This window comes from Giraffa tippelskirchi, chromosome 11 (genome assembly GCF_054371585.1).
Source record: "Giraffa tippelskirchi isolate mGirTip1 chromosome 11, T2T-mGirTip1v1.2.pri, whole genome shotgun sequence".
Lineage (NCBI taxonomy): Eukaryota > Metazoa > Chordata > Mammalia > Artiodactyla > Giraffidae > Giraffa > Giraffa tippelskirchi.
This window is the reverse complement of record NC_137285.1, coordinates 8955611-8971885: the sequence shown is the minus strand read 5'-3', so window position 1 is coordinate 8971885 and position 16275 is coordinate 8955611. Positions and strand designations below refer to the sequence as shown.

The 16275-nt window shown below is 52.1% G+C and overlaps 1 protein-coding gene across 16 annotated transcripts in view; it reads right to left on the bottom strand.

Moving 5' to 3' along the window:
• UBE3B (ubiquitin protein ligase E3B) overlaps window positions 1–16275 on the bottom strand; it is a 46970-nt gene that overhangs the window by 4196 nt on the left and 26499 nt on the right. For all 16 annotated transcript variants that reach the window (XR_014069922.1, XR_014069923.1, XR_014069920.1 and 13 more), the window contains 9 exons: window positions 16129–16228; window positions 14152–14271; window positions 9798–9974; window positions 9580–9690; window positions 7733–7870; window positions 7311–7376; window positions 4040–4098; window positions 1038–1220; window positions 439–550 (listed from right to left, as the gene is read on the bottom strand). Coding sequence is in view for 11 of the 16 variants with exons in the window: in XM_081546042.1 (XP_081402168.1) it covers window positions 439–550; window positions 1038–1220; window positions 4040–4098; window positions 7311–7376; window positions 7733–7870; window positions 9580–9690; window positions 9798–9974; window positions 14152–14271; window positions 16129–16228 (1066 nt within the window). In the remaining 5 variants the exon portion in view is untranslated. The remainder of the gene's footprint in view (window positions 1–438; window positions 551–1037; window positions 1221–4039; window positions 4099–7310; window positions 7377–7732; window positions 7871–9579; window positions 9691–9797; window positions 9975–14151; window positions 14272–16128; window positions 16229–16275) is intronic.

Below are 16275 nucleotides of genomic sequence, written 5' to 3'. Positions count from 1 at the left end.
CCCCTCCTCAGCTGTCTGCAGCCACAGAAAAGGGCAAGCCCGGGACAAGGGACTGCAGGTATGGTGACAGGCCACCCAGAGACACAAACTCGCCAGTGGTGAGGGGCGCGAGCGCGTGCTTAGGAGAGACCTGCTTTCCTCTTTCTAGGAGAGGGGGGCGCGCTGTGCTACAGGTCGGCAGAGACTGTTTGATGCTTCCAAGAGGCCCTGTTAGAAAAACTGATTCTCTCTTTTTTCAATAGGCATGATTTTTTTTTTTCATTTACTTGGCTGCAGCAGATCTTAGTTATGGCATGTGGGATCAAACTCGGGCCCTGCACTGAGAGGACAGGGTCTTAGCCACTGGATCATGAGGGAAGTCCCTAGAAAAACTGATTCTCCTGAAAATTAGCTTCTGGAATGATGGCCCCCTGAATGCAGAGGTAACGTATAAACTACCTTCAGAAACATGGCTCTCTCGTCGGGTGTGAAGTCAGAGGCCAGGATATCCCAGAGCCAGATGATAACCCTGTGGCTCCCATGGAAACCTCCGTAGTACACCGTGTGCTTCCTGAAAACAACACAGACAAGGGCTCAGCCACACACGCTGCCGGGCACGTGCAGACACAGACAGGCGTGGAATTCAGACAAGCGGCACAGTGAACTCTGCCTGGCCTGGATGACGATCAACTGCCCTTATGTCAGAAGTTCATGCCTTAATAACCCCTGGTCCCAAAAGCCCAATGGGCAGAGTGTTGCGTGGCAGGCCCGGGTGATCCCCAGCAGAAGCTGACAGGAGACCCTGAATCACTGTCTCCCAGGACTTTGGCGAGCCCCCCCACCCCAGCCTCAGACTCTGCTTCTGCTTCTCAGTCTCCAGGGAGACAAGGGTTTTGAGCTTTTCTTCCAAAGCAGTTCACAGGGAAGGCGATATCAGGGAGGGGAGTCCCTCTGGAGGCGGGACCCTGAGAACCCTCCAAAAGGAGCCCGGCGAAGGAGCGGCGTGCTTTCTGGGAGGCCTAAGAATCTCACCCTTGCCCCCTGCACTCGCTCCTTACTTCAGATCTTCCAGATCGATCTCGGCATTGTCCCCAGAGATGAGTCGCTGCAGCTCAGGGGTCGAGAACATCCGGATCCACTCAGGCTTGATGATGGAACGGAAGCCGCTAATGAGGGCAGCTGTCTGGTTCTTGATTTGCGTGTGCATTCGAAAGTGGGCCATCAGATGGATGTAGCTAATTCTGTCACCAACAGGGGAAAACACCGGAAATTAATGGGGCAGGGCAGGCGGTTGCTGACGGGCTGGAAGATGAGTCTGCTCGGCTCTGAAGCGTCTTACACAAACAGAAGGAGCGCCAAGGCATTTTACCAGAACTATGGCGACGAGGATGAAAGCTCTCCTGGACGGCCCGTGGCCGGCCACTGTGACGGCCTCAGTGTCAAGGGCATCACCTCGTGTGCTCCTCCCCAAAGCCAGTGGGTCAGACAAGGGGGTACCACTCCGCCGTCAAGAATAACAGTGAGATGTGCTCCAGCTAAGGAGAGGGCCCTTCTCAGTACAAAGGGACTTTTATCTCATTTCATCCTCTTGGACATAAACCATTTAAGACACTATTCAGTTCTCCAGAGAAAAACTGTTTCATGCTGAAACTTTAGGGGACGTCCCTGGTGGTCCAGCGGCTAAGACTCCAAGCTCCCAGGGCAGGCGGCCAGGATTCGCTCCCTGGTCAGGGAACTAGATACCATATCCTGCAACTAAAGATCCCGCGTGCCACAACTAAGACCTGGTGGAGCCAAATAAATAAAATAAGAAACGAAACTTCGGTCAAAATCTTCCTAGACTGGACAGAGTCCAGGCCGTGAGTAGGCAGGGCTGCAGAAAGTTTTAACCACATGTGGCTGGCTGATGATTAGGCTCAGGGAGGAAGTTGGAGCACCAACAAGGGTTCCAAGCGGCTAGCCTTCCGGGTCTGCTTTTAGCTCAGGTGCAGCTCACAACACAACGCGACGCCTCAGGCCAGGGGACAGCCGCTCCTACAGGCTTGCCAGCACGGCCCATTTCTTAGCAAACCATTTACTCAGAGACAGAAGAACGTGGGCCCAGCCCTGGTGCAACTCTCAACATTCCAAATCCGTACGGTTCAACTAAATCAGTTTACTCCATGATGCTCAGATCTGAGTTACTGACCTTGGAAATGTCCCTGTTTTAAGCTTCCAGGGGCTTCCCTGGTGGCTCAGTGGTAAAGAATCCACTGGCCAATGTAGGAGACGTGGGTTCGATCCCTCATCTGGGAGGATTCCACATTGCCTTGGGGCAACTAAGCCCGTGTGCCACAACTACTGAGCCCGTGTGTCGCCACTACTGAAGCCGGCGCGCCTAGAGCCTGTACTCTGCGACAAGAGAAGCCACCGCAACGAGAAGTTCGCACACTGCAAACAGAGAGTAGTCCCCACGCGATATGACGAGAGAAAAGCCTGCACAGCAATTCAAATAAATAAACATTAAGAAAAAAAGCTTCCAGTGGCAAGCCTGCACATGATACACTTAAATATGACTTTTTCTATCACTGCTACTCCTTTCATGGGCTTGTTGAAGCTTGTGATTGACAGTTTTCCCTTTTACCAAAAGAGAGGGAGGGAGCCTGAGAGACTTTCCTGGCCAACACCCAGGAAGTGCAAGATTAGGCCTCACCCCGTAGGAGTGGGTCCTGGCAATGCCAGGCCTTTTAAAGAGCCTGCAGAACGGAATGCCTTTGACCTCATAAAACCTGCTGAGGTTTTATGCTAAGAACAGGGAAGAGTTTGTGAAATGACTTTCCACGTAGGTTTCCAGGCAGGACAGGAACCTCACTCTGACTGCATCAATCCACTTCCACTGGCTGCTGGACATACAGCTCCATCACCCCTGTGCCACACCTGGCAAAATAGGGCCCTTCTGAGGGGGGATATATATGATGAGGGTGGGGTCACTGCTCTCATTTATTAAGGCCCTCTTTGGCACCAGACATCCTGGAAGATACTTTGCATGTGCTCTTGCGTGAAGCCCTCTGGAGGGATGGTTGCAGGCACGTGGTAGGCAGGCTCAGGACCCACCCTGCTCTCTGACACGCCCAGGCAGCTTCCTCCCACCCTGTGGTCCCTGACCTTTCTCAGCTGTCTTCATACGAAGGTCCTGAGGCCAAGAACCAAAACTGCCTGATGAGAATCAATCAATCATGATGATAATTCAGTCCGCTGTACTGACAGTCTAAATAAAAGCTACCCGAGCGCTGAGACTGACCGATCCGACCCGAGAGGGACGCGATGCTCGGGACAGCGGCCGTGATGTGCATCTGATCCCAGCGACTCACCGGGCAGGGCTAACCTCTCACCCGTCACCGAAGACAGCGAAGCTCAGATGAGCAGTTCAGATGCTCAGCTGAACCTGCAGACAGGGGGAGACTGACAGAAGGGCCGATACCGACTCCCTGTGCCAGGTCCTACGATCAATTAGGCAAGAACAGGGTGCAGACATGCCTGGAAGGGCTTTGCTTGGAGGGACCACTGATGACAGACTCATAAAAGCCTGCTTTCTGGGACAAGGCTGCCTGGCCTCAGGGTCTCCCCATGACTGAGGACCTGTCTGCTGCATCTGAGTTCATCACTGTTGTCTTTTCGAGAACAGCATTTTATACCACGGCCACACACTCTTGTTCCAAAATGATCTGCTCCTTCAAGGAGTCTTTCTGCCTCTGTGCCCTCTGGGTTCAGGACTGCAAACCCGAACGGCTCAGAACCCATCTGTCTGCATCTACAGCTGTCATTAAATTCCTAGGAACACCGCTGCCTGGGTGCCTCTGACCTTAGAAGTGCTACTGCCAAAAAATAAATTGTCAATTCTTATTCTGCAAATCGAATTTAATACGACTTCGGCCTATGAACTGTAACCAGTAAATTCCATTATGATATTTATGGCCTCCTTCTACTTCAATCTATCTTAATAAATTATCAAAGTAAGCCTGGAGAGCCAGAATGAAGTCTTTTCAAGTGGTGACCTTAAAAATCTAATTGCCATACTCACTTATTTTCATTTGTAACAGGAATGGTCTTCCCTCCAGGAACCAGTTCATGGCAAACAAGCTGGAGGAAAGAAAGGGGAGCAATTATTCAAGAGATTTCTAATGAGGAAATAAAGCTTCCCGAAGATGAAAGGCATGACGCTGACATCCATAATAATCATAGGAGGAAGATGAGTTGTGTGTGGGAACAATCATTTCCACAGAAAGTCAGGGCTTAAAAATCAACAAGCAGGCCCTGGCTGATCAATAGGAAAGGTTCCTTCTCTCTCATCCTTGTTCACACATGTGTATTAAGGCTCCAGGGTGTTGTGGAGGGGAATGTGTTAGTAAAGAGCACAAGAAGACGGGTAAATAAACAGTGGCATGCTGACCGTGCCCTGGAATACAGTGGCGCTATAAGAAATATGATGAAGACTTGACACTGGTCCCAGCAAGGACTCACTTGACAAGTGGCACTTGCTGAGGTAAGGAAAGTGTGCTCAGGGAGACGCAGTGACCCTGCTAAAGCCCTGGGAAGCTGGCCTCGTCCTACGAGCTCCAGGGCAGTCCTCGGACCATGTGCACACTGGGGCTCGTGCAGGGGTCCTGGGATCCAACTGGAGGGGCCAGGAGCCCTGTGGGGGAAAGCAAGACAGAGCGAGCCTAGGGGGAGCCCCTCTGCCACCATGACTTAAAGGGTCTTTTTTTCCCTGCTCTGCTCTCCATGCCGAGCAGGAGCGAGGACAGGATTTTGTTAGAGGGCCCTCCTGTTGGGTGGCTTCGGCCCCGTCCCAGTCCAGATTCTCCGTTTGGAACAGCTAATCCTCACCATCGTAACAAAAAGCGGGAGTCACTGTTCCCTCTAGAATAACCCCAAAGTGGACTGGAAGTAGAAGAGCAGGGTCTCTGTGGGGGGCCAGCAGGTCCAGGCCGGGTCATGGCAAGGGGAGGCGAGCGCCCTCTCGCCTGGCAGTGCGGGCGAGGGGCTGGGCAGGCAGAGGAGAAGGATGCACAGACGGACAGAGCCCCAGTCTGTGGGTCTCCCGGGGAAACCATCAGAGCAGGGCAGATCTCAGACTGGGAGCAGACTGTGGCTCAGATCATGAGCTCCTTATTGCCAAATTCAGACTGAAACTGAAGGAAGGAGGGCAAACCACTAGACCATTCAGGTGTGACCTAGATCAAATCCCTTACGATTGTACAGTGGAAGCGAGAAACAGATTTAAGGGACTAGATCTGATAGACAGAGTGCCTGATGAACTATGGACGGAGGTTCATGACATTGTCAAGACCATCCCCAAGAAAAAGAAATGCAAAAAAGCAAAATGGCTGTCTGAGGAGACCTTACAAATAGCTGAGAAAAGAAGACAAACTAAAGGCAAAGGAGAAAAGGAAAGATATACCCATTTGAATGCAGAGTTCCAAAGAATAACAAGGAGAGATAAGAAAGACTTTCCCAGTGATCAATGCAAAGAAATAGAGAAAAATAATAGAATGGGAACGACTATAGAAATTTCTTCAAGAAAATCAGAGATACCAAGGGAACATTTAATGCAAAGATGGGCACAATAAAGACAGAAATGGTATGGACCTAACAGAAGCAGAAAATATTAAGAAGAGGTGGCAAGAATATACAGAACTATACAAAAAAGATCTTCATGACCCAGATAACCACAATGGTGTGATCACTCATCTAGAGCCAGACATCCTGGAATGCGAAGTCAAGTGGACCTTAGAAAGCATCACTACGAACAAAGCTAGTGGAGGTGATGGAATTCCAGTTGACCTATTTCAAATCCTAAAAGATGATGCTGTGAAAGTGCTGTAATCAATATGCCAGCAAATTTGGAAAACTTAGCAGTGGCCACAGGACTGGAAAAGGTCAGTTTTCATTCTAATCCCAAAGAAAGGCAATGCCAAAAAATGTTCAAACTACTGCACAATTACACTCATCTCACACACTAGCAAAGTAATGCTCAAAATTCTCCAATCCAGGCTTCAATAGTATGTGAACCAAGAACTTCCAGACATTCAAGCTGGATTTAGAAAAGGCAGAGGAACCAGAGATCAGATTGCCAATATCCGTTGGATCATTGAAAAAGCAAGAGTTCCACAAAAACATCTACTTCTGCTTTATTGACTACGTCAAAGCCTCTGACTATGTAGATTACAACAAACTGTGGAAAATTCTTCAAGAGATGGGAATACCAGACCACCTGACCTGACTCCTGAGAAATCTGTATGCAGGTCAAGAAGCAAAAGTTAGAACCGGACATGGAACAACCGACTGGTTCCAAATTGGGAAAGGAGTATGTGAAGGCTGTATATTGTCACCCTGCTTATTTAACTTATATGCAGAGTGTATCATGCAAAATGCTGGGCTGGATGAAGCACAAGCTGGAATCAAGATTGCCAGGAGAAATATCAATAACCTCAGATATGGAGATGACACCACCCTTATGGCAGAAAGCAAAGAACTAAAGAGTCTCTTGATGAAAGTGAAAGAAGAGAGTGAAAAAGTTGGCTTAAAGCTCAACATTCAGAAAACAAAGATCATGGCATCTGATCCCATCACTTCATGGCAAATAGATGGAGAAACAACGGAAACAGTGAGAGACTTTCTTTTCTTGGGCTCCAAAATCACTGCAGATGGTGACTGCAGCGATGAAATTAAAAGACGCTTGTCCTTGGAAGAAAAGCTATGACCAACCTAGACAGCATATTAAAAAGCAAAGACGTTATTTTGCCGACAAAAGTCCGTCTAGTCAAAGCTATGGTTTTTCCAGTAATCATGTATGGATGTGAGAGTTGGACTATAAAGAAAGCTGAGCGCCAAAGAATTGATGCTTTTGAACTGTGGTGTTGGAGAAGGCTCTTGAGAGTCCCTTGGACAGAAAGGAGATCCAACCAGTCAATCCTAAAGGAAATTAGTCCTGAGTGTTCACTGGAAAGACTGATGCTGAAGCTGAAACTTCAACACTTTGGCCACCTGATGTGAAGAACTGATTCATGCGAAGAAATGACTCATTGGAAAAGACCCTGATGCTGGGAAAGATTGAAGGAAGGAGGAGAAGGGGATGACAGAGGATGAGATGGTTGAATGGCATCACTGACTCGATGGACATGAGTTTGAGTAAACTCTGGGAGTTGGTGATAGTCAGGGAAGCCTAGTGTGCTGCAGTCCATGGGGTCGCAGAGTCAGACATGACTGAGCGACTGAACTGAACTGAGGGCAGGTCTCAGGGAGCCAACGGAGGAAGGGGGCAGAAAGCCTGGCCAGAGAGGCCCATGTACCTGACCCATGACATCCTCATCGTATGACAGCGTCAGGCCCAAGTCAGCGATGTCTCCGTCGTACCGCTAAAGCAACAAAGAAAGGGACAATGTAGGTAGGGGTCAGTGAGTCCTACACCCCTGACGGTTTTAACACTCCCCTCCGACGATGTCCACTTGGAGGGCCACCACTGTGGCTGCCTGAGACTTGAAGCAGAGGAAGGGACCCCTCATCCCTTGTAGGAAGGAGGCCATGAGCATTAGTCTCGGGAGGAAGCGCTCAGGACACGAGGGCCCACTGCGACTATGGAGCAGGCCACTTCCCCATGGCAGGCGATCCTGCCCCTCCCACAACAGCTGGGCAGAGCTGGAGCCTGCCTTGGGCGTCCCTTCACTGAGTCCCTAAGGGCACTCAGCCAGGCCATCCCGCCTTCCACACTGACCTTGATGGATGTGAGGTTTTTGTAGAACTCCGAGTCCAGAGACGGCAGCTCATCCACAGAGCTGTAGAAGACGCTGTGGTGGTGCCCGAGCAGCTGGCTCAGGAAGAAGGACGCGAAGGGCACGTCGACCACGATTCCCTGCCAGAGAGGAGGCGGGAGCTGCCACCTGCTGCCCGGGACCCCGTTGCACGATCTCATCAGGGCAGCTCGGGCTGCAGAGGGGGCTCCGAGGGCCCCAGTGACGCATCTAAACACTGCCGAGATGCTCGCTCTGGAAGACGATGCCCCCTGGCACTTACAACACCGCGGAGTGCCTCCTGGGGACCTCACGGCACAGTGATTGAGGGCCTCAGCTCTGCAGCCGCACAGCTCAGGCATCAAACCCCAGCTCCGCAGCTGCCAGGCCACAGGGCACCAGCTTGCTCATCTGTAAATGTGGGCCAGCAGAGCCTCAGCTTCAAGGGTTAACCAAGCAGGGTGAGGGGACGTTTCCAGGAGGAAGGGTAGCAGGGCAGGAGGCCTCGAGTACAAGGCCCACGGTGTGCACCAGGGCTGGGATGCAGGTCTGGCCACAGGAGGGTGTGTGAGGGAGGGGGTGAGCAGGGAGGCCAGGGAGGCAGCAGGGCCCAACTGGGATGTGCCCATGAGCCTCCCAGAGCCTGGATTCTCTCCTGAGCCTGGGAGGACTCCCAGCAGGGACATGTGGATCTGTACTTCCTGTGGGGAATGGCTGGGAGGCAAGGACACGGCCAGGACACCCTCTCAGAACACTGGGAGCGTGCAGACTGGCGAAACGGAGACGGAGAGGCAGGCCGACTCCACGACGCCCTGTCCCGAGGATCACGAAGGGGAAGTGAGTGAACACAGGCCCGGGCTGTCCTTGCTGCTGGAGACGGAGGAGGCAGAGACTTGGCCCAGGAAGCGGGGGAGGACGTTTACAAAGCCAGGAAGTCGTGCCTTCAGCTGACCCAGGTGCTTCTGGGTCTGGTCACAGCTACACGTTCAAAGAAAAAAATCCACGGCAAACGACCAGGTGGGGCCTCAGGATTTTGCTTGCTTGTTTTGTAAAAAAAGGGGATCAACTGAGAACTGTTTCCATTTTGCAGATGTGGAAAAAGAAGCACAGAGAAGGGGCCTAGGCCACCTAACCAGTCCAGGCAGGAGGAGGACTGGAGGGGACTTGGACTCAGACGGGGCCCATGACATCATCATAGCGGGGACTGAGGCCGTGGATGGGGCTGTTTACACAGGGGGAATGACGGATTACTCAAGACTCAAAGCACTTTTGGCCCACACGGCCTCCTTTCTCAGCAGGGCCTGCAGTGGGCTGTGCCTCTGTAGGGTTTCCTGGCCTCCCTGGCCCCTGTAAGGGGTGGGATGTGAGTGCTGCTCAGGGGCGGCCCCTGGGGTGAGGAGGGAACGGTCCCCTGCCCCTCTGGAGTCCACTGCCAAGGCCACGAGGACAGGCGGTGATGGGCTGGAGTGGTGGCTTTACTTCCTTCCTGGGGAGCAGGACCCGTAGGGCTGGGGACCCAGCACCACCTGGAGGCACAGACCCCCTTCCTCCTAGTAACAGTGACGCTGGCAGCCCTGACCTGCCAGCCACCAGGCGAGGTGTTCACCTGTATCAGTTCATTTACTACCCACAGCGACCCAATAACCAGCTCTCTCATCCACCACCTCACTGCTAAGAACACAGTTGGTGTTGGTCCCTGTCCCTGTTCTTGACTTGATCCTCATGACCGGTAATTGCCACTATGTGCCAGGTCACCTCCAGGTATATGAAGCCTTCCGTACTTACAACATTTTATTTTCCATTTCAGCGCAATGGTCCTTAAGATGTTTACCTCGTACACCGCCTTCCCCAGCATCTTGCCCACAAACTCAAAGAGCTGCAGGTAATTCTCGTGGATGTAGGACGTGGGTGAGGGGTAGAGTCTCTCGTCCCCACTGGTCGTCTGCAAGGCAGAAGGACGGGGAGGGGCAGGGAAGTGAAACGCCTCCACTTTTCATCTGTCACCTCGAATCTGGCTGCTCTCTGCTGCACACTCACGCCCTTTAATACCTTGAACAGATTGAGCGCTGGGTCGAACACTCTCTTGATGATCTCTTCCAAGAACTCCTTGAAGACACCGTCTTGATCAATCCCGGCCTCGTCCACCCCGAGGTCGTTGACAAACTTGACACGGATGACGCCCTTCATGGCATGCTGTGAGAGCTGCCGGAGCTGCTCGTAGCCGTCCTGCAAGGGCAGAATTATAGTCCATTAGGAACCCAAGGACCCCTGCATAATTCAGGGCTCGCTCCTCAAAACTCCCCCGGTGCAGCCTTCCTGGTGTCATTACTAAACGTGTCAGAAAGCACAGGGGCGTGAGCAGAGCCAGAGGTTTTCACTTGCTTCTAGATGAGAGCCTGGTAGAAGAGGAATTCATTTTGGGGGATGTGGCTTTACCACTCTTGGGCAAGGGGAGACTGCCCTTGGGAGGGTGCTGAGCAGTGGGATGGACAAACTAGACCAGATGCATGATGACAAGCTCTCGGTCATCAGGATGGGAGAGACGAAAACAAGATGAATGGTGGGAGATGAATAAAAGAAGTCCTTCACAGCTCAACTCCTGGTACCTCTGCCCAGATCATGAGAGGCTGTGAGTCCTGCTGAGAAGTTTAGGTTAGAACCTGAGGGTGCTGGGGAGCCACAGAAGGGTTTAGGCAGAGTGACATGGCCGGCTTTCTGTCTTAGGAAGATCTTTCTGTCGGAAGCAAAGCCGAGGGCTGGTGGGAAGTGGGGAGGTGGGTGCAGGGGTGATGCTGGGCCTGGAGGAGGAGGGCAGGGGCAGTGGGAGGAGAGGCCTCAGCACCTCTGGCTTGCAGTCTACGCCCCTGAGACAAAGCCATCGGGCATGTCTCCCTGTTCAGAACCTAGGATGTGACGTCGGTGTCCTCCTGCTCGATGAATCACCACGCTCAGCTTCTCTCTTGGTTCTGATCTGCTGAGGTCTTCCTGCTGCCTGATCCTGTCATATAATGGATTCCTGGCATGTGGGCACTGACGAGCAAGCTGCTGAGCCTTTCATTTCAGAGCGGGGACTATAAAAAACAGTGCTTGGGACAGGACAGGGCCCAGGGGTAGTCCTTTGGCCTGGCATGAGAAGCCCCACAGCTTAACCAGGGACAAACCTGTGTCTTCAGATACTGTCCCAGAACAGGTTACAAATCAGTTGCCATGTCTGTCCTCTTGTGCACCGCCCCCCCAACACATTCCTCACCCTCAGTCACGAGTGCTATGCTCTCGGATGCTCTGCTGACGCCAGACAGGCCCTCTCCACGGTGCCTGCTCGCCGGCCCACCTGCTTCCTTGTCCCCGAGCACACGAGGCTGGTATAGCCAGACTTGCTCTGAGGAGCTCTTCCTGCTGACTACGTTTCCCTTGTACTCACCTACTGACCCGAAGGACCGGGTCACGAGGAGCCCCCCATCTTACTCAGGAGGTAGGCTCCAAAGTGAGTGAGCAAGGAAGAAAAATTACTCTGAAGTCCCCTGGAAGAACATGAACTAGATTTTGAGTGCACGGTCCTGAAAAGGACTTTTTATGCCTGTGAAATGTGAAAACCATTAAGTTGGATGAAAAGGAGAAAAACAGGAAGTCACCATGCAGCAGCTGGGGCTTTTAAGTCACTTGGCCTAAATGTAAGATAATGATCTTGGCGCTGAGTAGGGGATGGGGAAAGAATCCTAACAGGCCCTGCAAGAAATGCAGGTTCTCCACTCTGCTCCAAATGATGCCTGACTAACTTAGAGCGAGTTAGGAGGTGTGTTAGTGTCACGCATATGGAACAAGATGGTCGATGTGAAAGCTCTTAGCAAGTGGTCAAGCTCATGGATGGTGCGCCAGGAATGTCTGCTGGACTCAAATCTCAATTTTGATGGATCAGCTCCACATTAGCCTCCCTCTGAAATACTGGAGAGAGGAGTTTGCTGCCTGCCTCCTCTGACACACCTCCTGTTGCACTGCACTGCCCTTTCTTGAGGAGTCCATCTGCGCCCTGAGTGGGGAGGTGAGGTGGGGAACAGGGCAATCTTCTTCTCTTCCGCATCTCAAAGAGCAGATGAGCAGAAGGCGGACAGGAGACAGGAGCACCGGCTTCCATGCCCAGCACTGTCACTGAACTCCTCTGGCCTCGGTCTTGCCTCTCATGGGGTGAGCTGGATGAGGGTGCGTCCACGGTTCCTTCTAGTTCTGAAACGCTGACATCTGGCCCCTATTCACCCCTGTGAAGGGAGGGCTTCCTGCAGGACTTCAGACCATTAACTGGAAACCTCCTACATAAGCCTCAGCTTCAGTACAAACCGTGAAAAAGGGGACAGAATAAAAGCCCAGGAGATCAGCGGCTGAGTATCAGCTTGCTGATGCCCTCTTGTGTCCAAACCAAGCAAAGGTCACTGGGCTCCCGAGTTCTAATGACCTGAACCACTGAGTCTTGAGAACTGGGATAACTGAGTCAATGACCCTCTCCCCTTCCTAGTTCAATATGAACACAAGGGTTCAACTTAATGACATGATCTATCCCAAAGGAGCTTAAAAGAGGAAAATGGACTTTGCCTAAAATCCCGACAGACATCCCTTCTTTGATGCACATTCCTGGGGAATGTGCTGAAAAAAGCAGGCCTGGGGTAAGCGGGTGACTCTCCCAGGGACATCGGAGGTGTGCGGTAGGGATTCTGTCACTCCCAGAAGACACCAGCTTCCACCACCCAGACTCCCTGTCATGCTGGCCACGTCAGAGTGGGTATGACAGGTGGCGGAATGGAGGAGTCTGACAGGAGAGGTACATCCAGGCCCAAGGAGGAAAGTGCTGGAGAATCAAGTTCCTACAACACAATCGGGCTTTCTCTTCCTTGAGTTGAAGCAGAGGTTGGATACTCTGGGGCCCGCAGGTTGAGTTTGGTGGGCAGAAAGGTACCTGGAAGACTGCCGACCTTCCAGGTAGTTCATAAAAACTGCCTAGTTCACAACACAAGGATCTGTGGGCTTCAAAACTCTAAATTTTGAGTCTTCTCTTAAAAAGTCAGAGCATTATGGAGCCCGAATCTCCACAAGGCAATATGCAGGTGGCCTCTTGTAGAGGCATGTCTTCTCTACCTGCCTGCCCTTTCCTGGGCCCCAACACTGAGGCTGGCTGTCAGCTGTCATTCATCCAGTCACTCGTGGGGTCGGTCCAAGGGCTGGGCTCCAAGAAAAACAGGAAAGAGCAAGGGAAGGGGATAAAATTTCTATCTGTTTAACAGGCAAACAAAATATCCCCACACCGAGACACTGACGGCCAGCATTACTCGTCCCTGTGACTGGCAGGGCCCCTGGGGGGACTTACATTTCTTATCCCTACTTTTGAGAATGTCAAAATCGTCTGTTTACCACATGCTGTCTCTCCCCAGCAGACGTCAGCGTCCATCACCAGTGATCAGAAAACTTAAGTTCTCTAGGAGGGACAAACAAGGCGCAAACGCCCGAGGCAGGAATGCAAACAAGCGGGGAGGAAGGGCGGCCGCGGATGCCTGGTGCTCATGGCTGGCAACACGGCCCCGTGCTGACCTGGGATCCCATGACTGTCCTACTGTCCTGCAGAACGTGCTGATGAGGAACTGTGGCCGGAGTGAAGTTGGATGGAAGTCGAAAGGGCAAGTGTGGGCAAACCAACCAGGCCAAGCTGCTCCTGGGAGCGGGGACATGGAGCTCAGTCACCATACGTGAAGCAGTGTGTACTGCACAACCCGGGGGAGTGGCTGGCAGGCAAGACGCAGACACTGCAGGTGCGTGCATTCATGGTGATCGTGTTCCAGGATCTTGTTTCAACAAAACATATGAGGACAACTTTCTGACATGGGGAGGACAGTCTTCTGAGGACAGGCACCTATTTTTAAGTCACATCAAGTTGCTGTGCGGTGGGAACCCTGGATGCTGGGTCTGACGAAGGTGGGCCACTTCACGTGCGCTTCCTAGGTTTATGTCCACAAAGAACTTGCAGCCCTGTGATGGACGGAGGATTTCCCAGGACAGCTCAGTAACTTAACACCCAGCACTCCAGCTTCCACACTCATGGCTGGGTGTTGGGACAGAGCACCTGCTGGGACAATGGAGTCAGCACAGACCTGAGCCTGTCTGTCCTCGCTGTAGAGGTGAGGCTGCTCTCACTTCCTGGGGGAAAGGGAGGGAACCGCTGTGCTGTGCGGGGAGTCTCCAGCACTGAGGGCATGTCTAATTAAGCAGTCCTCAGGCTATCTGGCAGGACGAATGGGCGTCTCCTGCTCCCAGAGCCCCAGCTTCAGAGTCATCAGGTCAAGCAGTGATCAGAGCCATTCAGGGGTCATCCACTAGAAACAGAAACCCCGCGGTTGAGCACACTCAGAGACAAGCTCCTCACCTCCAACATCCGGGACCGGCGGATGGTGATGTGGGTGACGTGAGGGGAGGCCGAGCTGGTTTCCACAAGCCCCAGTTTCTCCTTCTCCTTGGTCACCATGTTTCGGAACAGGAGAACTCTCTGAGATGAGCAAAGGTGAGACCAGAAATGGGGTCAACAGTGGAGGATCCCAGAAAACACACCGTGCAAAATGAGCGAAATTTAAGCCTGGGAGAGGCCCCCAGAACGGGATGCTTTGATGTGCACTAAGGGAGGGAAGGGCCTTGTGAGAAGAGTAAACATTCCTCTACTTGCTCCTGGGATTATGAAGATAGCTGAATCCATGCCAAGGGAGAAAGGGTCTCGAAGGAGTGGTCTGGCTGCAGCCAGCGCCTGGCTAAGAATAGTCTGAGCGAAAATCATTCTCCATTTTCAGTCAATAATTCACCGTAAAAACCCAACGGCAGCATGAGTTACAGAGGCTGCTTTATATAACCATGCCTGCTTTAGAGGAAATCAATAGCGAGAATTTAAAAGAACATTTCAGAGAATTTTTTTCACCAGCAGAAAAAATTTTCAACGATCCTACTGTATAAAAGCCCCTGACCTTTCTATCTGCCTCTTCTGTGTCCTCAAGCACACTGCAGTCCCACCAGTAATATTTCTCAAGCATCATTTAAAAAAGAACCCTCTCGGGAGAATGGATACGTGGATAGGTATGGCTAAGTCCCTTTGCTGTCCACCTGAAACTCTCACAGTATTGTTAATCAGCTATATTCCAACAGAAAATAAAAAGTTAAAAAAATTAAAAATAAATAAAAAGCCTCTTGCATTCTCAAGATTCTGACAGGCTCCCTTAGGAGCACATAACCTTTGACCCCACCCTATAACAGCACACTCAAATCATGTCAGCAGAACGTATAAATAACAGCTGCAACCATAACTGTTTTTTTGAAAAATGGAAATCTCCCCAAAGCCAAGAGCGTTGTTAAAAACAAACAGTAAGAACAACAGTAGTGGTAACAATGGATAACTAGACACGAGGGGAGGCTAACACACGTCACTTGATCATTCCATGAGCTCTCAGAAGTAAATAAATATGGTTGTGACAGAAAAAGGAGCGGCCAGAATGACCTCCTGGAAAGCGGGGCTCCTCTCCACCCTGCCCTCGTCCGTGAACGCAGTGAGGAGGTGTGCGTGTCGTCCATGTATTGAGCCCACCTCCAGCCCAGCCCTCTTCTAGCTCAGACCCCCGTGTCCGCCGGCACTGAGGAGTCACAGACCCGTCACCTGCTCCCCGCTCCCCCAGCCCCGTCCTCGTCCGTACCCCCACCTCCGGGAACGGCTCCCTCTCACCCAAGCCGGAAGCCTGAGCATCCTCTGAATTCCTCTACTCCTTCCCCCCGGATGTCATCATTCTCCAGGGCCTCCTGCAAAATCTCTCGACATCCTTGTCTTTCTATTCCCAGGGCGCCAGCCTGAGTCCAGGCCAGGCTACCACGACATCTGCCTCTCACCAGTCCTCCACGCTACGGCCAGAAAGAAGCTTCCTAAGCAGAACTTTGACCAGGTACCTCCAGAGCTAAAAACTCTCCGATGGTTGTCGACAAAATCCAAACTGCTGCTCTTGATTCTCGAGGCTCTTCCTGCTCCAGCTCCAGAGCTCCTTGGCTCCAGCTCTGGACTCTGCCTGGCCCTCCACTGGTACCGCAGTCTCCCTTGCCCTGGGGCTGTGAACTCCGTCCACTTCTGCCTATGGAGCCCCCTCCTGAGCCCCTGCCCTGGAGCTCCTGAAGCATCCACCCCACAAGACCTGAACGGCCAGTTCACACTGCACCCTCCGACACTTGGCATGGCACCTGGCACAGAGTGAATGCCCACTGGCACCCGTGTTGACTGAACGATTGCTTTTATTCATGTCTGATCATTGCTGGGATGAAAATGGACATTATCAGGACCCACGGTGGTGGGAGGAGCCGGGCTCCAAGTGCAACTCACGTTTTTGTGAGGGATGACGTGTGGGATGTACTGCAGGATCAGCTGGGCCCGCTTTCTGTCCTTGTCAAGTTCCTGGAACAGCACGCTGGGCTTGAGATCCCTGCAGAGCAAAGACACAGATTTGGAATAAAGAGAGTGAATACCATC